The sequence below is a fragment of the Malaclemys terrapin genome, chromosome 3 (genome assembly GCF_027887155.1).
Source record: "Malaclemys terrapin pileata isolate rMalTer1 chromosome 3, rMalTer1.hap1, whole genome shotgun sequence".
NCBI lineage: Eukaryota > Metazoa > Chordata > Testudines > Emydidae > Malaclemys > Malaclemys terrapin.
This window is the reverse complement of record NC_071507.1, coordinates 83078269-83104133: the sequence shown is the minus strand read 5'-3', so window position 1 is coordinate 83104133 and position 25865 is coordinate 83078269. Positions and strand designations below refer to the sequence as shown.

The 25865-nt window shown below is 42.4% G+C and overlaps 1 protein-coding gene across 1 annotated transcript; it reads left to right on the top strand.

The window, feature by feature from the left end:
* Positions 1-1030: 1030 nt before the first annotated feature.
* LOC128834201 (sulfotransferase 6B1-like) lies at positions 1031-23870 on the top strand. The gene is made up of 7 exons (XM_054022784.1): positions 1031-1378; positions 2489-2634; positions 6402-6491; positions 7012-7138; positions 8542-8636; positions 17047-17203; positions 19713-23870. Exons 1-7 carry the CDS (start codon positions 1177-1179, stop codon positions 19841-19843), a joined length of 948 nt encoding a protein of 315 aa, XP_053878759.1. The 5' UTR covers positions 1031-1176; the 3' UTR covers positions 19844-23870.
* The last annotated feature ends 1995 nt before the right edge of the window (positions 23871-25865 follow it).

Below are 25865 nucleotides of genomic sequence, written 5' to 3'. Positions count from 1 at the left end.
CATAAAACTGGTGTGAAATCAGCATCAAGTACTATACACATTTATGTGTCATCTTTAACTATTGATATTGGGACTGCTATAGCTATAATACAATCAAACTTTAGTTAAGAAACTGTCTTTACACAACTTCACAGATTCTCACTGTTTTTTCACACAACCCCAGAAACCCAGAACCCCTTGGGGGACAAATCCTACTTGCCTTATTCAGATGAGTAGTACCACTGACTTCAGGGCATGATTCAAGGTAAGTAAGAATTGGATCTCCAGCAATTATCACTTAGGGTACGTCTACACTACCTGCCGGATCAGCGGGTAGTGATCTATCTATCGGGGATCGATTTATTGCGTCCAGTGTAGACACGGATAAATGGATCCCTGATCGCTCTGCCGTTAACTCCGGAACTCCACCATGGCAAGAGGCGGAAGCGGAGTCGACGGGGGATTAGCGGCCATCGATCCCGCGCTGTGAGGACGCGAAGTAAGTGATTCTATGTTGATCTAAGATACGTCGACTTCAGCTATTCTATTCTCGTAGCTGAATTTGCGTATCTTAGATCGACCCTCCCCCCCCACAGTGTAGACCAGGCCTTAGTTATATCACTAATTCTATCCACTAGTTCTTTTTGTAAAACCACTAGGTGTCAGACTATACTTGTACTAAATTGCTGTGGCCTGCCGTTTCAAACCAAAATATAGATCCTGGCGTGAGATTTTGGGGTACACTGCAAGTCAAGGTGTGGTTGTAGCACAGGTAGCTGATATGTGTAAAAGATTATATGAAGCATAAGAAAACTGTAGCGTAACTATAATATACTGAGCAAGGATTTGTGTTTTCAAATGGTATCCTCAATCCATATTATAGCTACTTAAATAAATGGCCTGATTTTCAAAATTGTTGAGTATCTGAAGACTTCCCTTGACTCAGGTGGGAACTGCTGAATGCAAAGTGCAGTGTGTGTTTCTCTGGGATGATTATAGTTCCAGATATCTAGAAAGCTCAGTACACAAGGCCACAGCCCCTTTCAATCTCAAACACTCCAAGTTAATCAGTAACATTTACCTTCATGCCCGAGGGAGTGTCATTCACCATTAAATTACACCAGACATCACTACCACAATTATTTCGCTAAAAGTCAGCCTGTGTTTCAGTCTCTCTGAATAGAGAGTTTCACAAACATGGACAAGAGCAGGAAGACTGTAGCTGAATATCTGGATAAGATATTGGCTGATAGTGAAAAGGTAGCCCCTGAAGACCTGCTGTTTTCCTATAAGAGAATTTTGTGCCCTGCTGCTTTTTGCAACCCGGAAACGTTGCAAGTTCTTGATTCTTTTGAAGCCAGGAGTGACGATGTGATCCTAGCAGCATACCCTAAAAGTGGTGACTATTGCTAGCTTGTTACAAAAACGAAATGTGAAATGTTATACAGTAGTTATGAATGATTAGGCAGTATTTAATGCAATGATTATACATGGCTGCAGTTTATAGTAAATGCTGTCCATCATAAAGATATTGTATTAGGGATTGTTCAGATGAATGAGGTGAGAATAATAATTTCAGCCATTAATAACTGTCAATTTCTTTCTTCTGCCTTTGAATATTTACATTTTAAGTAACTATATATGTTCAGTGTTTATCAGTTTAGAGAAAATATTCTTGTGTCTCATTGTAGATCTGATTTAATGCAGACGACAAACCTTTACTAATATTTTGCATTGTGATGATGAATGAGCTGAGAAGAAGACAGCTTGACTGACTTTGAAGGGCTGGTGGTTCGAAAAACAATTCCTTCACTTATTAATTCAGCAAGTCTCACATGGAAAAATTGGATCAAATTCTGCTGTCAGTTGCACTGCTGTAAATCTGCAAACACTCAATTGAAGCCAGTGGAATGATTCCAAATTTACACAACTGAGATGTGAGAAAAAGCACAATGTGACTCACAGATATGAGGGTATCCAGATTTCACATAACTGTGATCACAAGTGTTTCTGTTCATTTCCCCCAAATTGATTTCTTCTTTTTAGAAACCATTATTGTATATTTGGCTTTTGGTCAAGCTAGTACTAATGGCTTACCCTGGATTGGCAAGTAGGAGCCTAGTCAGTGACAATGGTGGTGCCTGCATTTATCTGTGACTTGAATTCACCCAGAGAACATGGTTTTTAATTTAGTGAATTATAACCTAATGGTTTGTCATAAAGAACTATGAGCTTCACAAACAGGACTGTTCCTGTTTGTTGACAGATTACTTGGCCCAATTATATGACACTTCTGTTCACTCATAGCTTGTGTCATATACAACAGGAAAATATTCCTGTATCAAAGTAAGATTTCAGTTTAGTTAGCTACTATCCATGAATGTTAATGTTTTTTTCTTGCACAGTAATTGATACCATACACACAGGTATTTGCAACTAAATACATTCAACACTTGTTGTGACAATTTTCACTTCCATAGTCTTTAAACCAGTTTCTCTTTTGTTTCAGGTACTAACTGGGTTGATCAAGTCCTACATGACTTGGAAATTACAGATGCAAAATATACAGAGGAGGAAATTAATGAGAGAATTAATATTACAAATGAATTATCGGTATTTCTACGTCTAGAATTTGGGGATCCAGAGAAATTTAAGGTCAGCACAGGATGATATTAGAAATGTTAATATGAACTGTTTGATATATTTAAGAATTGATAAAATGTAATGACTGAATTTTACAGACTATGGAGAACTCTTACTTCCCCCAAGGTGTGATCAGGTCAGCACAATCAGGGTGCAGTGCATTTGCTTAGCCAGTCTATGACTATAAACCATGTAAGTTCAGACAAGGGGTGGAGAATTCATGAAAATGACCTCCACACCACTGGGTTTCCTTAAATCCTGATCTGTCGCTCTCCCTCTCTTTTGCCCTACTACTGTCCCCATAGAGCTAACTATGTGGAGAGGAGGGATTTGAGACCCTCCACTCCAAAACAAGCAATTGTGAATGGGACTAGGAGTTTAGGGGAGTTTCTGTTACCCCCTCTCCATTTAATTTTACATGATAGGAAAATGGCCTAGTAGTCTTTGACCTAGGAGTCTCCCATTCTGGTTGCTAACAGCTCCTTTTTAAATTCTCAGTCAGTTCCAGGGTTGATTTTCTGCATCACGGTTTCCCAGGATTTCACTCAGCTGGAGAGATCCCTCCCCTTATTTCAGAGTTACTGGGGGAGGCAATGGGAAAGCACTCAGACTCTGCCTTTGGAGAAAAAGGTTGTAGGGAATAGTTCTATGGCTGCTGCCCTTGAGGGTCTTCCCCTTTCAATCTCTTCACTGTTCCGCAGATCTAGATGGGCCATAGAGCTGTTGAAGGGCTCCACACTCACAGAGAGGCAAGATCAAGATTTGGTATTGCATTCATCTATTGCAGGAAAAGGACATTAGATAACACTGAATGGTGTTAGGGCCAAAACTGAGAGCAGACTGAGGGGATAAACACAGCAGGGTGCTAACCCTAGGCCCATGCACAGCTCTCCCACAGAAGACAGCAGTAGTAATCTGCCCAAGAGTGAGGGCAGGGAGGGGTGTGAAGGGAACACTGATCCTTTTGGGGACACATATGGTGAAACTGAGGGACCATATCAACTATCTGGGTGGACCTGCCCCTGAACCCCTTCCTGCTTCCGCGTATCTACTGCTGGCAGCAGGGCTGGCTCCAGCGTTTTTGCCGCCCCAAGCGGTGGAAAAAAAAGAAGAAGCCACGATCGAAAAAAGCCACAATGGGCGGCAGCTCTACTGCTGCCACTTCATTCTTCGGTGGCAATTTGGCAGCAGGGCCTTACCTCTGAGAGGGATCAAGGAACTCGCTGCGGAATTGCTGCCGAAGAGCCGGACATGCTGCCCCTTTCCATTGGCCGCCCCAAGCACCTGTTTACTGCGCTGGTGCCTGGAGCCGCCCCTGGCTGGCAGCATGACCAGTCCATAAATCTGGTGGGAAGCTAGAACTGCAGCAGAGATATTTGGATCTATACTTTCTCTCGTTCTGTGGATTTTCTGAGGTGTCAATGGGCAAAAACGCCCAAACATTAGGGATACATGTGCAGGTCAATGAGTAAATAAAAAGGGATAGTCGGAGCATGACTGAATAACAATTACTGGACAAATATTACTTCCCATGTCATAAGGAGAAGTTTCATTCACTGTCAAATATAGAGATCAACAGGAGCAAAAATTCAAGAGATAAATGATTAATCCTAGATGAACAACCTCTAACACCAGTACAAAGCTCACAAAATCTGCAGCTGCTGAACAGCTGATTCATATGCCACGTACACTCCCTGTAGACAGAAGTTGTGTGTGCTTTTATTTTATCATTTCTGCAAGTAACTGATTGTATTGCCTGAGAAAGGTGTCGTATCGATGACTTCATCTTATAGGGCCCTCTGTTTGGCCAAAAAGCTCTCATAACACAAGCAATGCAAACATCTTCACCCTGTCCTGTCAATGGATCTCAAACCCTGACCTAGAAGGCTCTGCTCCAGTAGCAGGGACATCCTCCTGTCTCCAGGTCCATTAGATGCTCATTCAGATTAATCTGAATTGTTTTGAAAAATCCACTTCTTTCCCCCTTCGAATTTCCCATTTCCCATATTCCATCCTTCTCCACCTTTCCTTCTCTCATCCATCCAAAACACTCCCAACATCAGCTCACTAGTCTTCAAGTAATGCTCCTCCTCCCACTGCCACATTGTCTCTCCTTTATCGGAAAGTGGTAGCATGGGAAGTCTGTGATGGAGCCAGAAAGGGAAGAACCCAGGTCTTCAGACTACCAGTACTATGCTTTAGCCGCCCCTTGCATTTCACTTTATCAAACTGAAAAAAAAAAAATTGTTTTGATTCAAGATTTAGGTTGTTTTTACTCTGTCTGAACTGGATTTCCCATCTCTAAGGACAATTAGACAGAGATGTGCGTGGGCCCTACCAAATTCACGGCCATGAAAAACCTGTCTTGGACCGTGAAATCTGGTCTCCCCCCATTAAATCTGGTCTTTTGTGTGCTTTTACCCCATATTATACAGATTTCACGGTGGAGACCAACGTTTCTCAAATTGGGGGTCCTGACCCAAAAGGGAGTTGCTGTGGTGTGTGTGTGTGTTTCCAAGGTTATTTTAGGGGGGTCGCGCTTACTTCTGCGCTGCCTTCAGAGCTGGGTGGCCAGACAGTGGTGGCTGTTGGCCAGGCACCCAGCTCTGAAGGCAGCATCCCACTAGCAGCAACGTAGAAATAAGGATGGCAATATCATACCATGCCATCCTTACTTCTGCGCTGTGGCTAGAGGCAGCTCTGCCTTCAGAGCTGGGATCCCAGCCAGCAGCCACCGCTCTCCAGCTGCCCTGCTCTGAAGGCAGTGCTGCCACCAGCAGCAGTGCAGAAGTAAGGGTACCATTATAGCAACCCACCCTACAATAACCTTGCAACCCCCCCACAACTCCTTTTTGGGTCACCACCCCCTACAATTAGAACATAGGGAAATTTCAGATTTAAATAGATGAAATCATGAAATTTATGATTTTTAAAATTGTATGACCGTGAAATTGACCAAAATGGACCATAAATTTGGTAGGGCCCTAGCTATGATGCTGATTTTTGTGACACGGTGACCTGTCTTTTTGGAACTATAGAAAGATACTGATTAGACAGGCATAATAATACCATGCTTTTATATCGCACTTTTAACCAGTAGCTTGCAAAGCTAAAAAGGAGGTAAGTATCATTATCCCCCTTTTACAGAAGGTAAAACTGAGGCACAGAGTGGAGAAATGACTTGCACACAAACACTCAGGTCTCCTGAATACCAGTACTGCTTTATCCATCTGCTAGGGCACAAAGCCACTAGATGCACCCTTACTGGGAGTCGTGCTATTGCAGACTGGTTTGCTAGTTCTGTTTATCTGAATGTCTAAGAGGTCCTGGAGAAGTGCTTATTGTCAGCCATTAGATAATGAGTGTATCACTGGTTCTGCCTAAACTCAGCTGGACATCTCAAAAGAACAGGCCCCCTATTTCTAGTCAGGCTGGAAATACTGTTAGAACAGGGTCTTGCATAGTATTTCCTCTGGAGGAGCAACATACATGGGGCCACATTCATTAGAGGGAATTAAAGGAATATTAATAATTGTGAGCATGGTAGTTAATGTTTGAAAGAAATGAGAGATTCAAGAAGGCCTTGGAAAAATTAATGCTAATTAGTCTTAGATTCTGCCGTATGTTAATGGTAGTGAAATAGTCACCCTCTGGATTGGCAGGAAAGAAATATTATTTCCTGCTAAGTCTAATTTTTTAAAAACAGATAGTTCTTAAAATGATAAAATTCTATTAAAGAGGCTATTTAATTCTATGTTTCTTTCCAATTTTATTTAAAGAGGATGAAGGAATTACCTGTCAGAAGAATCATAACAACACATCTCCCTCCTCAAGTCCTGCCAAAATCTATTTTCAAAAGCAAGGTCAAGGTGAGTCCTCATTTACAGTATCGTAGAAAATACCCACTGTAATGGCATTTTCAGACCCATTTGGATTTCCTCTATGTTATATGCAGGGCCTTGTGTTTTCTATGATTCCATCTAGGTTTTATGGTCGTGAAGATAAGATTTCTGCATGTGAACTGATACAGTGTTATGTACTGGGACGGCAAACAGCTGAAAGAATAGCTTTAGGTTGGAAGTAAACTGGCCCCATTCAGCATGAATACTGAAACCTAATGCTGACAATTTAAATGTTTACTGTTTCTCTGCTATCATTTCAGCAGAAATATCCTGCTAATGAGCTTTGCCATTCCTTATTTTTCAAATAAGGCAAAATTAAACTGATTCTACTGATGCTGTGATTGTTAAACAGATATAAACTTTTTCTTACCTAATTATTGTTAATTATTTGTATTACCATAGTGCTCATTGTGCTAGGAAAAGTACAAACTTTTTTGTATTAACTTTCAACCTTTAAACAAATAATTCATTTACTTATGTTTTTTAGATACTGCTGCTAGTTCGAAGTCCAAAAGACACTGCTGTATCTTACTTCCATTTTCACAACAATATGCCTACACATCCCTCCTTCGGCTCATGGGATGAGTATTTTGCAGCTTTTATGAATGGAAAAAGTACACTCTGTTTTTCTGTTTTTTTTTTTTTTTTAGCTACTCTGATTAATTAGTGCATTGGCAAAACTGGGCACTGGGATTCAGGAAGACGTAGGGCAGATTCTGATCTCAGTTGTATTGTTATAATTCAAGAAAAGCTTCTTGGTCTTAAAGTTATTCTAGATTTATAAATGATGTAATTGAAATCAGACTGTGACCCCTGAAATCAAGAGATAATTTATTCACTGACACTGACTCCCTCTGTGATCTTGAATAAGTCATGTAAGCTTTTATGGCCTGACCACCATTACCCTGAATCTTATATAATCTGAAACACAGATTTAGGAAACTAAATATGAATTATATTACCAACTATGCTAATACTTATTAAAATAGACATAAGCATGCTGGCCTAGAAATCCAAACCCAATATTCCCACTCAAAACAACTTCACCCTATAACTTTTCTTTCTGCTAATCGATGCATAAGCTGAATTCATTTACTGGATCGAAGGCTAAAATTCTTGGGAATAGAGATGAGCGAAATGTTTTCAACCAATTGTTTTTGCGGGGCCAAAAATGTTTGCCGATTTCAGGTTGAATTTGATAAATAATTTTGTTTGAAACTAAATTTTAGAATTTAAATTTTGTAATTTTAGAAATTTTCTAATTTTAGAAACAAAAGTCCTAAACAGAGGAAACATTTTGTTTCAATCATTCTGAATCGTTTCATTTTGACTTTTTCAGTTTGAAATATTTTGTTCAACTTTTCTATTCAAAATGGCACTTCACTTTTAAATTACCACAAAAAAGGGTGAAAAGCACCTAAAACGTCTGAATCAAAGTGAATAATTCAAAATAAAATTTGTTTGGAGTCAAGTGAAACATTTTGGTTGCTTCTAAACTAATTTTTTTCTACTTTTTTGATTCAACAAAAAAATTTAAACATTGTTATTGGTTCAAATCAAACAATATTCTTTTTTGAATTTTTTAGTTCACTGTCTGAACCAAAAAAATCCATCACTCACTCAGTTGTAGTTGGGATCAGTGCAAAGGAGAGCCTCCTTTTCAACCCAGCCAGCAGTCAGACAGGATGTGCACTGGAATGTTCAGCTGGCTAGCTTTCCAGCTTCTAAAATCTACGCTATGTCCCTAAGGTAGTTAAAAGGGTGTTTAGTCTTTTCCACCTAGCAGATATGTGCTCCTCCATTAGTGGCCAGTACTAGCCATCAGATGGAAGGAACACTTATGGCTCCTGTTCAGAAGAGCAGTGGCAAAATGCATTACTGTAGTCCTCACCTCAAAACACTGTCTGATACCAAGAAGTCAGCCTAAGCCTATAAAAGCAGTCCATATCCCCTGTCGCAATTAATCTTTACCTCATTATTATTGACTGATTTTATTTTTCTTGTTTTTTTCCTCCAGTGTCCCGGGGCTCCTATTTTGATTATTTAGTTGAATGGAACAAGCATATGGATGATGAAAATGTTATGGCGATAACCTATGAAGAGCTGAAAGAGGTGGATTTTCCTGAACCCCCCCCTGAAATTCCCCAACACCCACCCCCCAGTTTTGTGAACTAGTTATATGCAGTGTTGCCAATTTAGTGATTGTTTGGAAATTTGAATTGAAATTGAAACATTAATACACACTTTAAAAGCATATAAAGTGTATGATAAAATATGTGTATCTGAAAAAGTATAATAGATTTGAAAAGTATAAACATAGACTAGCTTCCTTATATAGCTTTTGTTTTTTATGACAATGTCAATGCATTCATGTCGGTGCTGTTGGCCAACCTAATCATTTTAAACTATGATTTGTAAGTCTAAATGAGCTCTCCCTGACAGCTAGTGATGAGCTGGGGGGAAACGCTTCAGGACCAGATTGTATTTACATTCACACATAATCTACCTAGGTATCCAGCAAACAGAGCTGTGTTGCCCAAGTGATAGATTTTGGTTGGGTTACAAATCACTTGAATGCGAGGGGGCAGGGGTAACGAAATGTTATTTTTATTGTATGAGTAAAGGGCAGTAGAACTGTACTTAGCCTGTGTTGATTGAGTATCAGGGGGTAGCCGTGTTAGTTTGAATCTGTAAAAAGCAACAGAGAGTCCTGTGGCACCTTTAAGACTAACAGAAGTATTGGGAGCATAAGCTTTCGTGGGTAAGAACCTCACTTCTTCAGATGCAAGTTATGGAAATCTCCAGAGGCAGGTATAAATCAGTATGGAGATAATGAGGTTAGTTCAATCAGGGAGGGTGAGGTGCTCTCCTAGCAGTTGAGGTGTGAACACCAAGGGAGGAGAAACTGCTTCTGTAGTTGGATAGCCATTCACAGTCTTTGTTTAATCCTGATCTGATGGTGTCAAATTTGCAAATGAACTGGAGCTCAGCAGTTTCTCTTTGGAGACTGGTCCTGAAGTTTTTTTTGCTGTAAGATGGCTACCTTTACATCTGCTATTGTGTGGCCAGGGAGGTTGAAGTGTTCTCCTACAGGTTTTTGTATATCACCATTCCTGATATCTGACTTGTGTCCATTTATCTTCTTGCGTAGTGACTGTCCAGTTTGGCCAATGTACATAGCAGAGGGGCATTGCTGACATATGATGGCATATATAACATTGGTGGACGTGCAGGTGAATGAGCCGGTGATGTTATAGCTGATCTGGTTAGGTCCTGTGATGGTGTTGCTGGTGTAGATATGTGGGCAGAGTTGGCATCGAGGTTTGTCGCATGGGTTGGTTCCTGAGTTAGAGTTGTTATGGTGCGGTGCGTGGTTGCTGGTGAGAATATGCTTAAGGTTGGCAGGCTGTCTGTGGGCGAGGACTGGCCTGCCTCCCAAGGTCTGTGAAAGTGAGGGATCATTGTCCAGGATGGGTTGTAGATCACTGATGATGCGTTGGAGAGGTTTAAGCTGAGGACTGTAGGTGATGGCCAGTGGAGTTCTGTTGGTTTCTCTTTTGGGCCTGTCTTGTAGCAGGAGGCTTCTGGGTACACGTCTGGCTCTGTGGATTTGTTTCTTTATTTCCTTGTGTGGGTATCGTAGTTTTGAGAATGCTTGGTGAAAATCTTGTAGGTGTTGGTCTCTGTCTGAGGGGTTGGAGCAGATGCGATTGTACCTCAGTGCTTGGCTGTAGACGATGGATCGTGTGGTGGAAGCTGGAGGCATGAAGGTAGGCGTAGCGGTTGGTGGGTTTTCGGTATAGGGTGGTGTTAATGTGGCCATCGCTTATTTGTACGGTGGTGTCTAGGAAGTGGACCTCCCGTGTAGATTGGTCCAGGCTGAGGTTGATGGTGGGGTGGAAGCTGTTGAAATCCACCATGGCAGGTGGCAGCAGAAGGTGACGGCGCAGGGCCATTGGCAATTGAGCAATGGAGTGAACAGTGGCCAGAGCAAACAGTGAGCAGCTGGAGGAACGAGCAAGGTGCCTTCTTGCCCCCCACCTGGGAGGTGAACTCATGTGAAAGCACCTCCGAACTCTGAGTCTCCACTGACCAAGGACAACTCCGGTGAGTGTTAATGAGGCTGTTAAGAATGCTGGAGACACAACACAGTTCATGCGAACAAACATGGCTGTGGCATCCTACTTTCTATTTAAGCAAGAGATACCACACACTACAAACTGGAGGCCAATGTGAAGTGCATTGTTACTTGTTCATCCTGAAGTTGAACACTGGTTCCGAACAAGACCAGCAAATGCTCACTATCTTTCTGCAAGAAACTCAACTGACTGGCTAGAAGCATGTGGTGCAACAGTGAAAGACTCAACAGTTGAAAATGTGAAGAACTCTCTCACCACATTCAAAAAATTTGCATACATGGCTGATGAATGCACTGATGCAAATAGTCATCAAGTATTAAGTCATTGTGTACATTATCTTGATGTCAGTGGTAGGCCAGTAGATGCATTTCTAGATGTTCAAGTTATAGAAGACACATCGGCTGCATCTGTGACAACGCACATCTTAGAACAGTTAAATGCTTGTCAATTGAACCCAAAACAGATGGCTGTTTGTGCATTTGATGGAGCTGCAAACTTCTCTGGAAGACATGGTGGAGTATAAGCTTTGGTCAGAGAAAAGTGTAAAACTAATCTCTCCTATACACACTGCAGAAGCCATCTAATCCAACTAGTGCTAGTATGAGCTGCAGACTCTTCAAAAGACATTAAAAAAGCTATAAATTTAATATCTTCATTATATTTTTTTCAGCAAGGGTCCAAAAAGACTGAATATCTTGGAAAATATAGAAGATATACTGGGACTGAAGTTCAAATTAGTCCAATCTGGGAAAACTCTCTGGCTTTCTCATGAGCGATCCTTGGCTATTGTCTTAAAATTACTCCAGCCATTATTACTGGCTTTGGAAAGTATCTACCAAGATGGGATGGATCTAAGTAGTGAGGCTGGTGGATTACTTTTGCTACTACGTTCAGAGAAGACTATTGCCATTCTCTCTCTTGTAAGTCAACTGTTGAAACCATTTGGGTCATTAAACAATGCCATCCAGGCATCTGCTAAAACACTAGTAAATCTTTGTCCAGCAATAGAAGCTACATTTGGATCAATCAGAGAGCTATCCATTGAAAAAGTACTGGAAGAAGCAAAGACTTCAGTCCAGAAGTTGACTAATGAAGGCATTTATATTGAATCCTTAAGTGAAGAGGACAAGAAGTGTTTGTTAAGACAACTGAAGAAGTACACAGATTTGATTCTTAAAAATCTACAACAGTGACTTCTAGATTCTACTCAACCTCTATGTAGCTTTTACAGAACCCTGGTCTATAAAACACAGACAGTTGAATGGAGTGAGGCACTACCAGCAATGGAGCTTCCATGTGCTCAGGACAAAATAGAGAATTTGAACACAGAGTGGAATATTATACAACGAATGAATGAAGATTTGACTTCAACTTTTTTTTTTTTATCATCACTAGTAGCTCGACCCGATCTTTATGCTATGTTTCCTGGGATGAAAGAAGTAGGAATTCATCTCTTGCTACTCCCAGTCACAACAGCTACAGTTGAGTGTTCTTTTTCCTCATTGAATAGAATTTGTGTTCTGAAAGAAGTCGCCTTCTGCCTGGTCATGTGAATGAACTAATGAGCATATCAATTGAAGGAATGGAAGTACCGGACATACAAGAAGCCACCAAAGATGAACGCATTGCATTTAAGAAGTTCATTAACAGAGTTGTGCAAAATTATAACAAGAAACCAAGAAGGATGTAGATGTAGTGCTTCATAGAAGGCTTGAGTAGCCAACTTTAATTTGTGTGATGATTTTAAAACATGACTTAAATCTAATAAAATGGTCATAAAACATTTTTCAGGTTTTTACTCTGGTGCCATACAGCCCACCTTCACCCTGACAGTCTCACCCCTCATCAGCTCTGACCCACCCCCTGTAAATTCGAACACCCCCCCAATTTCAATTTCTGGGGAAAACACTGGGTGAGGTTAATGCTGTTTAAAGGAATCTTTACTTCATACCGAAATAGTGCATAGCTAATGTTAATGTTAACGTTAATGTTAAGCCCATGCAAGGCCTATATTCCACTTCAGTCTCACTTAAATACAGAGTTGGAAAGGAACTAATTGTTTTAACACATACACACCCCTGTGAAAATTTTCAATGGAAACCATTATTTCTGTTTTGTTTCTGTGAGACTATATATATATATATATATATATATATATATATATATATATTTAGTTTTTCTTGAAAAATGAACCCCCCCAAAAACTGGGAGAATTTTTTTTTTTTAACAGAAACTGACAAAAACAAAATTTTAATGAAAATTTAATCAAAAAGTCACATTCTATAAAAAAACTTCACGTTTCAGTGGACATTTTTTAACCATCTCTACTTAAACCCTATGATGAAATAAATGGGATACAAATGTCATATAATCCGGGTTCAAGACCTCCGAGCAGGGTGGAATTTCACCCTCTGTGACCATCAAGGTGCCAAAGAAACTTGAATCTAGGAACAAAGAGACTTTGGAATGAATATGGCCTACATGTAATAGTACCCACTTCATGGGGAAATCATTACCAAGAGCCAATGTCAGTCTTGCTGTAAGCAGGTGTAACGCCGTTATCTTTCAATGGATTTGCACCCACTTACACCAGGCCTTCATTTAGCCCTAAGATTTTTTTTTTAACATATACTGTTAACATGAGCCAGTGGCCTAATATTAAAAAATACTGAGCATCTAACAAGAAGGGTTTCTACAGGTATGTTAGCAACAAGAAAAAGGTCAAAGAAAGTGTGGGGCCTTAATGAATGGGGGAGGCAACCTAGTGACAGATGATGTGGAAAAAGCTGAAGTACTCAATGCTTTTTTTGCCTTGATCTTCACAGACAAGGTCAGCTCCCACACTGCTGTCCTGGGCAACACAGTATGGGGAGGAGGTGAGCAGCCCTCAGTGGTGAAAGAACAGGTTAAGGACTATTTAGAAAAGCTGGACATGCACAAGTCCATGGGTCCAGATCTAATGCATCCGAGGGTGCTGAGGGAATTGGCTGATGTGATTGAAGAGCCATTGGCCATTATCTTTGAAAACTCATGGTGATTGGGGGAGGTCCTGGACGATTGGAAAAAGGCAAATATAGTGCCCATCGTTAAAAAAGGGAAGAAGGAGAACTCGGGGAACTACAGACCTCACCTCAGATCCTGGAAAAATCATGGAGCAGGTCCTCAAGGAAACCATTTTAAAGCACTTGGAGGAGAGGAAGGTGATCAGGAACAGTCAACATGGATTCACCAAGGGCAAGTCATGCCTAACCAACCTGACTGCCTTTTATGATGAGAAAACTGGCTCTGTGGATATGGGAAAAGCAGTGGACGTGATATATCTTGACTTTAGCAAAGCTTTTCATATGGTCTCCCACAGTATTCTTGCCAGCAAGTTAAAAAAGTATGGATTGGATGAATGGACTATAAGGTGGATAGAAAGCTGGCTAGATTTCAGGCTCAACGGGTAGTGATCAACAGCTCGATGTCTAGTTGGCAGCCGGTATCAAGCGGAGTGCCCCAGGGGTTGATCCTGGGGCAGGTTTTCTTCAACATCTTTATCAATGATCTGGATGATAGGATAGATTGCACCCTCAGCAAGTTCACGGATGACACTAAGCTGGGGGGAGAGGTAGATAAGCTGGAGGGTAGGGATAGGGTCCAGAGTGACCTAGACAAATTGGAGTATTGGGCCAAAGGAAATCTGATGAGGTTCAACAAGGACAAGTTCCAAAGAGGATGGAGCTCGGCTGTTCTCAGTGGTGGCAGAGAACAGAACAAGGAGCAATAGTTTCAAGTTGCAGTGGGGAGGTCTAGGTTGGATATTAGGAAACACTATTTCACTAGGAGGGTGGTGAAGCACTGGAATGGGTTCCCTCCAGAGGTGGTGGAATCTCCATCCTTAGAGGTTTTTAAGGCCCGGCTTGACAAAGCCCAGGCTGGGATGATTTAGTTTGGTGTTGGTCCTGCTTTGAGCAGGGGGTTAGACAATACGACCTCCTGAGATCTCTTCCAACCCTAATATTCTATGATTCTTCTATGATTCTATCTACAGTTCCCACTGGTTTTGCTGGGGCATGTGGGTGCAGTGCATTTCTGAAATTCAAACCAAACATCTTCACTATAAAACTGGCCAACTTTTTCAGTCCTCACTCAGTCAAAACTATAATTGTCTTTAGTGGGAAATTCTGCCAAAATGGAGGACAATAAGATACGGCCATATGCAACCAATGTGGACTAAAATGTGGACTTCTCAAATCTCATACATGAGTGAGCTGCATGGGATTGTATTCTCCATATTGCATTAAAACCTAAATTATGAAGTGTGTAAAGCACTGACAAAATCCACAAAGCCATCTAACAATAATTTCCATTTGTAAATCAAGGCTGTCTTTAGCATGCCTTCCTATTATGCCCAGTTATCACAAAGCATATGGAGAGTGACCATGGGGAAACGCTAAACACTTGTATAATAGGTTAAGTGGAAAAACTGTGTTCAGTTTGAAGTCTGTGATCCCGACACCCAACCTTGCTAACCTGAAACAAATTCACCTGAAATTTTACAGCTGTGATATAGGGCAGGGTAGATTTTTTTCCTGGAAAGCTTGCTACAAATTGGAAAAGGTGTATGGGAGATTATTTTAAAAAATAAAATAAAAACGGGGTGATCTAATTTTTTTCAGTGCCTGCAGTGTGGTACCTTGGCCCCACACTAAATCTATTTAGAAAAATCCTAATGCAATCTCTCTTTCTCGGTCTCTCTAAGAGGTTGTCAGCTTTCCAACAGAAAATGCTGATTCGATGGACTCTACGTGTTCCATGGGAACATGTAGATTGCTTCAATACTTTCAATGGAAACCAGGCAGGCCATCCAACTGGCCATCCTGCCTGCCTGCTTTCCTGCTAGCTCACCCGCCTGCCCACCTCTCTGCTCCCATGCTTCTTGGCAGCCTCAGTGGTGGAACTGGGGTTGTCCTGAGCTTTCAGGCTCCTTGTTCCTCAGCAGCCAGGCTCCTTGGCAGCCCATCTGGTGAGCAGTTGCAGAGCTGGGCTTACAGGCTCCCCAGCTCCCTCAGATACCAGAAGTCTGGGTGGCTGTCTCTCAGGGATGCAGACGGGTGGGCTACTAGGCTCCCTGAGCAGCTGATTCCCTAGCTCCCTGGGCTACTGGGCTCCTTGGCTGGCCAGCTCACCAGGCCGCCTGTCTAATAGGTGATCTGCTGGGTATCCCAGTGATCATATTTCATTTTGGAAACACCACAACATTTCCACTATAGCAGTGGTTCTCAACCAGTGGTATGTGTACCCCTGGGGGTACACAGAAATCTTTCAAGGGGTACATCAATTCACCTAGATATTTGCCTAGTTTCACAACAGGCGACATAAAAAGCACTAGCAAAGTCAGTACAAACTAAAATTTCATACAATGACTTGTTTATACTGCTCTATATACTATACACTGAAATATAAGTACAATATTTCTATTCCAATTGATTTATTTTATAATTATATGCTAAAATGAGAAAGCAAGCAATTTTTCGTAACAGAGTGCTGTGACCCTTTTGTATTTTTATGTCTGATTTTGTAAGCAAGTAGTTTTTAAGTGTGGTGTTAATTGGAGGTACACAAAACAAATCAAACTCCTGAAAGGGGTACAGTAGTCTGGAAAGGTTGAGACCCACTGCACTATAAAAACATTTCAGCATTTCTGAAACAAAATATTGCAAAATTTCAATTTTTGGCCTTTCATCCTGATTCTGGATGAAAAGTTCTGCAAATTCAATTTTTTTTGTGTGGGATGGAAATTTTGTTTCCTGGGCTGTTCTGAGGGGCTGCCTTATTTGATTCTCTTTGTTTTCCTCTTATTATTTTTAGATCCACTATTGTCAAATCTCCTTAGAACAGCTCTTTCTGCTCACTGTTGTATCTGTCAAAATGCACCGTCACTTGGTGTGTGAAGGGCACAGAATTCTATATTCAGACATATCCTTATTTACACATTTTTTAGCAATGCCCTTTGCTTCAGCACACCTGAAGTCTAAGAATATTAACAGATACAAACTCTCTGGACTCAATCATGTGCTCAAAAGTGCTAGGTATTATTATTATTCACTTGTATGCACAGCTACATATAAAAAGTACAGAGCCCAGTCTTCATTTAGACAAAGTATCCTACTTCCATGAGTGAGGAATTCAGGATAAGGCCCGCTATACAGAACCTGCCTGGAAGTTACACCTCTTAGAGTTCCTCAGTGATGCAAAATGAAGTAGTTGCAGATTTTTCACAGTAATTCTGCTCTGTGAAAGTACGAACCCTTTAGAGATACTGTTATAATCACTCCACAGGTGTGATCCAAATGGAATGTTGTTTCAATAATATTCATTCTTATCTTCCTTTTTTTCAGAATCTGATGTTAGGACTGAAAAAAATAGCTGACTTCTTTGGGTATTCCCTGAGTGAGGAAGAGATTCAGACTGTTGCAGAGAAGAGCCGTTTCAAAGCTATGAAAGAGAAATCCTCCAAAACTCATGGAACATTTGGGAAAATTCTCTTCCGTAAAGGTACATTTCTGAAAACTCCCTATAAATGATCACCAGTCTCTGGCAGTGAAGTCACTAGCACAACACCTGTAGCTGGCTGGGTGAAGTGAAGGCGCAGGTTCTGTTAAGGTCTTGCCTCCAGCAGCCCTATCTTTTAGGGCTGTTGTAAAAGTCTGGGCATCTGTAACATCACAGGCTTGGCAACTCTAGCTTGCTGGTGTGATGTGAAGGAACAGTCCTCTGCAAGGGTTAGTGGCTCAGGACATCTGTCTTGCTGGGCTATGTGACAATGCGGTTCTGGCGGAACCCAACTGAGAGTGCCAACTCAGGACAAATTGCTAAAACAGGGCAGTTACATCCTAAGGCTGGGGTTTTTCCACCTCTAAGGCAAACCAAACCAGCCAGACTAAGAGGACTTCGGTCTCATCCCACTGGCTAACCGCAAGTCTCACAAGCAATCTCCTTAGACACTCCAGTTTCCCAGTATTACCACCAGTGCCCCACGTTATGGGGACAAATGGTTATGAAAACCAATACCCCAGTAAAAGAAAAAAGTTCTCCTGATCCCAAAGGACCAAGCCCCAGACCCAGGTCAATATACAAGTCAGATCTTACCCACAAATCACGCTGCTGCCAATCCTTTAGAATCTAAAATCTAAAGGTTTATTCATAAAAGGAAAAAGCTAGAGATGAGAGTTAGAATTGGTTAAATGGAATCAATTACATACAGTAATGGCAAAGTTCTTGGTTCAGGCTTGCAGCAGCGATGGAATAACCTGCAGGTTCAAATCAAGTCTCTGGAATACATCCCCAGCTGGGATGGGTCATTCAGTCCTTTGTTCAGAGCTTCAGTTTGTAGCAAAGTTCCTCCAGAGGTAAGAAGCAGGATTGAAGACAAGATGGAGATGAGGCATCAGCCTTATATAGTCTTTTCCAGGTGTAAGAACACCTCTTTGTCCTTACTGTGGAAAATTACAGCAAAATGGAGTCTGGAGTCACATGGGCCAGTCCCTGCATACTTTGCTGAGTTACAAGGCGTACCTGCCTTCTCTCAATGGGTCCATTGTATAGCTGATGGTTCTTAATGGGCCATCAAGCAGGCTAGGCAGAGCTAATCTCAGCTTGTCTGGGCTGTCACCCAGAAGCATAGCATAAGTTTGCCATACAGACAGTATAGAGCCAATATTCATAACTTTAACTTCAAAACTGATACACACATATAGACAGCATAATCATAACCAGTAAACCATAACCTTGTCCTAGACACCCCATTTGACCCCCTTTACACAAGATTTGGGTGCCACTACAGGACCTTGGTTGCAACAATGATCTATACGGTCCCAGTTTATGTCAATAACGTCACAGGCTAGTATCCAGGAACCTTTTATTGCTGGGCGGATGGCCAGGGAAAGGCCTCTCTGATGCCACTAGAGTAGCACTGATAATCCCCACTGTGATGAGCATGTAACAGCCACCTCCAATCCCAGGCCAAAGACAAAATCCAGAGTGCATCCAACTATAGGTGTTGAGCCAGACTGTTGCTGGGCTAGTGCTATGACTGTCGTAGGTGGCTGTGGAATCTTGAGCTAATGTAGAAGCACCACAATCAGTCCAGAAGTTGAAATCGCCCAATAAAATTGTTGCAGTGACTCTGGCACTACCACTGGTTAGCTCAAGAAGGTACTCCGAGATACAGTGGGGTTACCTGTAGCTCACATTAGTCTGGGGCTCTATCATCTTTCACTGGGATTTCACTGCATCCCGTCCATTGCGGGGGAGACCACGTCTGTCTCTCCCTCAGCCTCACCACTGGCCCACCTCTCCAGATGTGTGGATCACATGGGCTCCAGAGAAAGGGGAAGATGATATGAAGACGGTTCACTCCACCTTCCACAGAGAATACATCAGATTCGTGTGTGGTGTTCCCCTCTGTGGGTTATGAATCATGGGGGCATTATCAGGCCCTGAGTTAGGATCTCTGGCTGCCACAGGCTGAGGCTGGCACACAAGAACAGAGCTGCTAATGGTGGAGGGTGCATGGAGAATCTGATGTCTTCCCCTACATTTATTTAAGAATAAGCACCACAACTAACAAGACACATGCTTAGTTTGCAGTTTGAAGACCATCTTATCAAGAAAAAAAGCTACTGACTTGGGGCCAAATCACACCTGGTGTAAATGAGTGTAATGACTCTTGAATATAACAAAAAGGATGTTTCTGGGGCCAGATATGGTATGACCAAAACAAGAAGATATACCAAAAACTCTACCTGTATTTTTAAAAAATCCTACATCTTAGAAATGGCTTCTACACTTCACCTCATACATTGCTGAAAAATTCTCCTGTCGTCACAAATCTCAAATGTAGAGGCACAAGAAGAAAGGATCAATTCTTAGGGATATTGATGGGGGGAATGAAGGTTGTGATGTGCAAAAATCAGCCTCGCAATAGAAAGCTAGTTACAACTTCAACCAAGGAGTGATGATCCTTTCTCTCTAACAAATATTTATATATTTTTTAATGTTGCAGGAATTATTGGTGACTGGAAGAACTATTTCTCTGAAGCTCAGAATAAAGAAATGGACAGAAAATTTGAAGAGTGTTTAGCAGGAACTAAACTGGGAGAAAAGATGAAATATGGGTTGTATTGCAAGGCCTAAAGAGCAAAATCTAATGCATCTGTTTCCCTTAGTATGATTTGTTCACTTGTTTTTGTACACTGGAAAAATCACCTAAGTGCAAAAAAACCCTTTGAAAACCCAGGAAGGTGCACTTGGGAATTCCTTCCTGTGGGGTAGCCTCAAGCTCTTTCACCCCTCACCCACTTCTGGGGAAGAGCTGAGAAAGAAAATAAAGGAAATCAGCTGTTGCCACCAGCTAATTAACCAACATGTGCACAAACCTCTTAGGGACACAAAAATCCAATCCAGGAATTCCCAAGTGCACCTTCCTGTGTTTTCAAAGGTGTTTTTTGCACTTGGGTAGTGGCAGCATCTATCCATCCAAGGTCAGAGAAAAGCTGTGACCTTGGGAGTTTAATACAAGCCTGGAGTGGTCAGTATTAATTTTTAGAATCCTTGCGGGCCCCCACCTTCTGCACTCAAAGTGCCAGAGTAGAGAATCAGCCTTGACATGGTGGCAGAGCGGTGGCTGTAAATTCCATAGCTGTAAATTCAGCAACTTTCCTAAACACTAAAATTCATCAGAAAATCTATTAACAAGAAAAATATTCCAGGCATGCTGACCTGATGCCAAGGTTAGGCAGTCGTTTAAATACTGGAGCCAAGAATACCAACAAATGCAAAGAGATGATATAGAGGGTCAGAGAGAAATTCTTAGAATGGCCAGAGTATAGAGTACAAAGGGAAAATCCTAATGAAACAAAGAGGTGATTTTCCCCTCTATGTGGCTCTACTTAACTGTGCCTGAAATATTGTGTTCAGTTCTGAGAACTTCGTTGCTAGAAAGATATCGACAAACTAGGTGCAGTTCAAATAAGATCAACAAAGATTATCAGCAGGGTGGAGGGACTGATTTATAAAGAAGATTTATAGAGTGAGCCAGATTTTGCTCTCGGTTACACCAGTTTAAGTCAGGACTGACTTTGCCAAAATCTATGGAATTTCTCTGGATTTTCAATGGTGTAATCCAGTGGAGAATTTCACCCAATATGTATAGATTGGCTAAACGGCAGCTAAATAGGGACAAGATAGCAGCTGACACCTATTTGACAGATAGCAGAGGAATATATCAAAGAGGCAGAAGAATTCTTTCTTTTAACACCTGGGTGTACAAGACTATAGGTGTCTCTCTGAAATAGGGAGAGTTTAATCTGAATGGGAAAAAATCTTGACAGACAAGTGTATTAAGTTGTGTAACATACAATGAAACCTCATCATCTGGGGACACTTAAATCTAGATAGAACAAAGCACCAGAAGATGTATTGCAGGGAAGCATCCCGAACCAGCAGTGAGATGGACTGGGTGAGCTCGTTGGATTTTTCCCATAAATGATTCTATGAGCAGGAAATAATTACAGCTATTTCACTTGGGGTTGTGACCTCACCAGTTTCTCAGAAGCTAAACAGATTCAGGCCTGGTAAGAATTTGGATGGGAGCAGGGCCGGTGGAAGGATGTTTCGCGCCCTAGGTGAAACTTCCACCTTGCGGCCCCCGTCCCCGAGCCCCTGCCCTGAGGTGCACCCCCCCCCGCAGCAGCTACCCCCCTCCGCAGTTGCTGCCGAAGAAAATGGCACCCCCCAAATCCTAGCGCCCTAGGTGACTCCCTAGGTCGCCTAAATGGTTGCACTGGCCCTGGATGGGAGATTTCTGAAGAAACACCTAATGTAATTGTGAGCTGTGTTGCTTGGATGGTTCAATTCCCATCTATCAAGTGCCTCTGACTTTCAGAACAGAAGCCAAAGGTGCAAGTCAACACCATAAGCAGTAAAATATACGGTACTCCGTCCTTGGACCAAAATGTTAATAACGTATATAAAATAACTACAGTAGTTTATAGATATACTGTACTAGACAAAGGGTAATGCAGTGAATAATCAAGCCTGATGTATTTTGTTCAGTTCAGCAAAGCTAACAAGCTGACATGTGCCCTTTAGCTCTGGGCAGTAATAATTAAAATAGTGGACTATGAATCTATTATTCCTGCAGCCAGAAACTCATTGTTAATGAAAAGTTAGTGACTGCTTCAGGTCTATTGGCTAGGGTGCTAACCTGGGAGTCAGCTGACCTGTGTCTACAGCCAGCTCAGCCACTGGCCTACTTTGTGAATTTTGGCAAGTTACTTCTTCTCGCCAAGCCTCTGTTTTATCATCCATCCTTTGTTTGTCTTGTCTATTTACATTGTAAGCTCTTCAGGGCAGGAACTGAACTGTCTCTTCCTTTGTTTATACGGCACCTAGTAATACAGGGACTTGATTTTGGTTGGGGCCTACAGGCACTAGCATAATATAAATAATAAATATTAATACTATTAGGGAAATGTAGTTTTCCTTTATTTTTAAACAATATACTAAATTTTATTCAAAGACAAGCTTTCTTTTATTACTCACAGACAAAAACAAACAAACTTTGTTAACTTGAAGTTCGGGTTACAAAGTGGAACAGAACTCACCCAAACTGCAGTATACCCTGTTTCCCCGAAAATAAGACATCCTCCGAAAATAAGGCCTACTTACAGTTTTGCCTCTCGTTGTAATATAAGGCATCCCCCCGATAATAAGACCTCCCCGATAATAAGGCATCCACCGATAATAAGGCATTTTTCATTTCTGAAAAATAAGACATCCCCTGAAAATAAGACCTAGCGCATCTTTGGGAGCAAAAATTAATATAAGACACTGTCTTATTTTCAGGGAAACAGGGTAACAACACAGCAGTTTAAAATTTCCAAGATTTTTGAAAATAGGAGCCTAAAGTTAGGTTCTTAAGTCCAAATTTAGGCACTGAAAATTAGGCCTGATATTCAAAATTGCTGAGTACCTAGATGCTTTTCCCTTGACTCTAATAGAAATGCTTGGTGTTGAGGGTGACAGTTTGGGATATGGCTATATCAGATTGTGAGGTCTGTTTTGGACCGGTGTTGAAATATTGGCACTATAGCAACATTAGTTCAAACTTGCCTGTTATGTTGCATTTCAAACAGCTACCCTTACACCGACATAAAACTGGTGTGAAATCAGCATCAAGTACTATACACATTTATGTGTCATCTTTAACTATTGATATTGGGACTGCTATAGCTATAATACAATCAAACTTTAGTTAAGAAACTGTCTTTACACTATTTCACAGAGTCGCACTGCTTTTTCACACAACCCCAGAAACCCAGCACCCCTTGGGGGACAAATCCTACTTGCCTTATTCAGATGCGTAGTACCACTGACTTCATAATAGGGCATGAGTCAAAGTAAGAAAGAATTGGATCTCCAGCAATTATCACATAGTTAGATCATTAATATCCACTATTTGTTTTTGTAAAACCACAAGGTATCAGACTATACTTGTACTAACAATTGCTGTGGCCTGCCGTTTCAAACCAAGATATAGATCCTGGTGTGAGATTTTGGGGTACACTGCAAGTGAAGGTGTGGTTGTAGCACAGATAGGCACCTCCATGCTAGCTTTAATTTAGCTAGCCCTGGTAATGGTAACCATGTAAATGTGACGGCACAGGCTTTGGCATGGGCTAACAACCAGAGCACTTATCCAGGATTCCCAGTGGGTTTGTAGGCTGGTTGCTAACCTGTGCTGAAGCCTGTGACACCACATCTACACCACTGTTTCCAGCACTAGCTAGATTAAAGGTACCATGAGTATGTCTACCTGTGCTATAATCACACCTTCACTTGCAGTGTAGACATACATGAGAGTGGACAGCAAATTGCACCTCACTTTGTATTGCAAAATGGTTCATGCAAAAAGCCAATGCAATTTCAGACTGCATAGGGAAAAGGCTTACTTCATGAAGTAAATTCCTCTCCAAAGGAAGGCATTCTGGCCTTGTACCAAAGATGTTGCTGATATGTGTAAAAGAATATACAAAGCATAAGCAAACTGTAGTGTAACTACAATACACTGAGCAAGGTTTTGTGTTTTCAAATGGATGCCTAAAATTGGGTTCCTGAATCCATATTATAGCTACTTAAATAAATGGCCTGATTTTCAAAATTGTTGAGTATCTGAAAACTTCCCTTGACCCAGGTGAGAACTGCTGAATGCAAAGCGCAATGCGTGTTTCTCTGGGATCATTATAGTTCCAGATATTTAGAAAGCTCAGTACAGAAGGCCACAGCCAGGGCCAGATTAACTTTTTGTGGGCTCAGCGCCAAACATATTTGTGGGCCCTCATTGGGAAAATAGGGCATTTGATGGGGGGGCGAGGGGCCGGTGGGGGGCAATGAAGTGCAGTGCAGCAGGAGTGGCCCCACTCAGCCCAGCAGAAGGGCACTGTGTGCAAACCCACAACTGCTAGACACACACTGGCCCGCTGAGCCCTGTGCTGCCAGCATGCCCCTTCCACACTGCCCCTGGGCCCAGTGCCCTGCCCTTATGCCCAGCACCCCCTCACTCAGAGACTTCCCCCACAGATCCCTATGCCCAGCGCCCCCTCGCCCAGAGACCTCTCCCACAGATCCCTATGTGCAATGCCTCCAGACCTTCTATGCCCAGCACCCCCTGCCCAGAGACCTCTCCCGCTGACCTCCCACCACAACTGAACAGCACCCTGCACACCATACCCCGTGCCCAGCTCCCCAATCCACAGATCCCCTACTGTCCAGCACCCCCTTCACAGTCCCATCATTGCAGCTGTACAGTGCCCCATATTCCTTAGGGAATTCTGCATCAAATTCTGTGCATAATATTTTAAAATTCTGCAATTTTTTTTTTACAATAAATAAATGTGGAAGCTCCACCATGGCAGTGGGGAGCACAGGCCACTGAGGTGGGAGAATACCCTGCAGCCTTCCCCACCCCCCTGGGACAGGGACTTGGCAGTGAGGCTGTACCTGATCCTTACACAGCACAAGGGCCATGCCTGCCATAGAAACACCCTGGGGCCCTGCCCCTTTTGTGCCAGGCACACCAGATGTGGGCAGGGAGGCTCAGTCTCGCAGCAGGATCCAAGTGCAGAGGGACTTAGTGTGGGGGTATCCAGATGGGGGTAAGAGGGTTCTGTGGGGGGGGCAGGGAAGAGGGTTCTGTGGAGGGGGTAAGAGGGTTCTGTGTGGGGCAGTCTGGGTGCAGGCAGCTCAGTGGGGGATCTGGATGCACAGGGAGGTTCTAGATGCAGGAGCAATGGGAGTCTGCAGGGGGGACCAAGTGAAAGTGGTTGGAGCTCAGCGGGGGGGGGTGTATGGTTGCAGGGGAGGTGGGGTTCATTTGGGTGGGGGTGTAGGTGGTTGGGACTCAGTGGGGAGGGTGTCTCTTGGGCATGGTACAGAAGCAGGGGAGGTGGGGCTTGTCAGGATGAGGGTTTGACGGGCCTGCTTAAGAGGGAAATCCCAGCTGCTGCCAAGGGGATCCGCATGCTGGGCCCCTGCTTCCCCCATCTCCTTCTCTTCCCCATCCTATGCCCCTTCCCCACCACTCCATCTCCTCCCCATCCCACCCCCTTCCTTAGAATCATAAAAAATCATAGAATATCAGGGTTGGAAGGGACCTCAGGAGGTCAAGCAGAACCAATCCCCAACTAAATCATCCCAGCCAGGGCTTCGTCAAGCCTGACCTTAAAAACCTCTAAGGAAGGAGATTCCACCACCTCCCTAGGTAACCCATTCCAGTGCTTCACCACCCTCCTAGTGAAAAAGTTTTTCCTAATATCCAACCTAAACCTCCCCCACTGCAACATGAGACTATTACTCCTTGTTCTGTCATCTGGTACCACTGAGAACAGTCTAGATCCATCCTCTTTGAAACCCCCTTTCAGGTCGTTGAAAGCAGCTATCAAATCTCCCCTTATTTTTCTCTTCTGCAGACTAAATAATCACAGTTCCCTCAGCTTCTCCCCAGTTATGTGCTCCAGCCCCCTAATCATTTTTGTTGCCCTCCGCTGGACTCTTTCCAATTTTTCCACATCATTCTTGTAGTGTGGGGTCCAAAACTGGACACAGTACTCCAGATGAGGCCTCACCAATGTTGAATAGAGGGGAATGATCAGGTCCC

Bases quoted from the DNA above. Each gene is read 5' to 3' on its own strand.
- LOC128834201 (XM_054022784.1), top strand. From the start codon at position 1,177: ATGGACAAGAGCAGGAAGACTGTAGCTGAATATCTGGATAAGATATTG. The intron at 7,139-8,541 runs GTACACTCTGTT...TTTTTCCTCCAG, and splicing joins AGCTTTTATGAATGGAAAAA to TGTCCCGGGGCTCCTATTTT. The intron at 17,204-19,712 runs GTACATTTCTGA...TTAATGTTGCAG, and splicing joins GAAAATTCTCTTCCGTAAAG to GAATTATTGGTGACTGGAAG.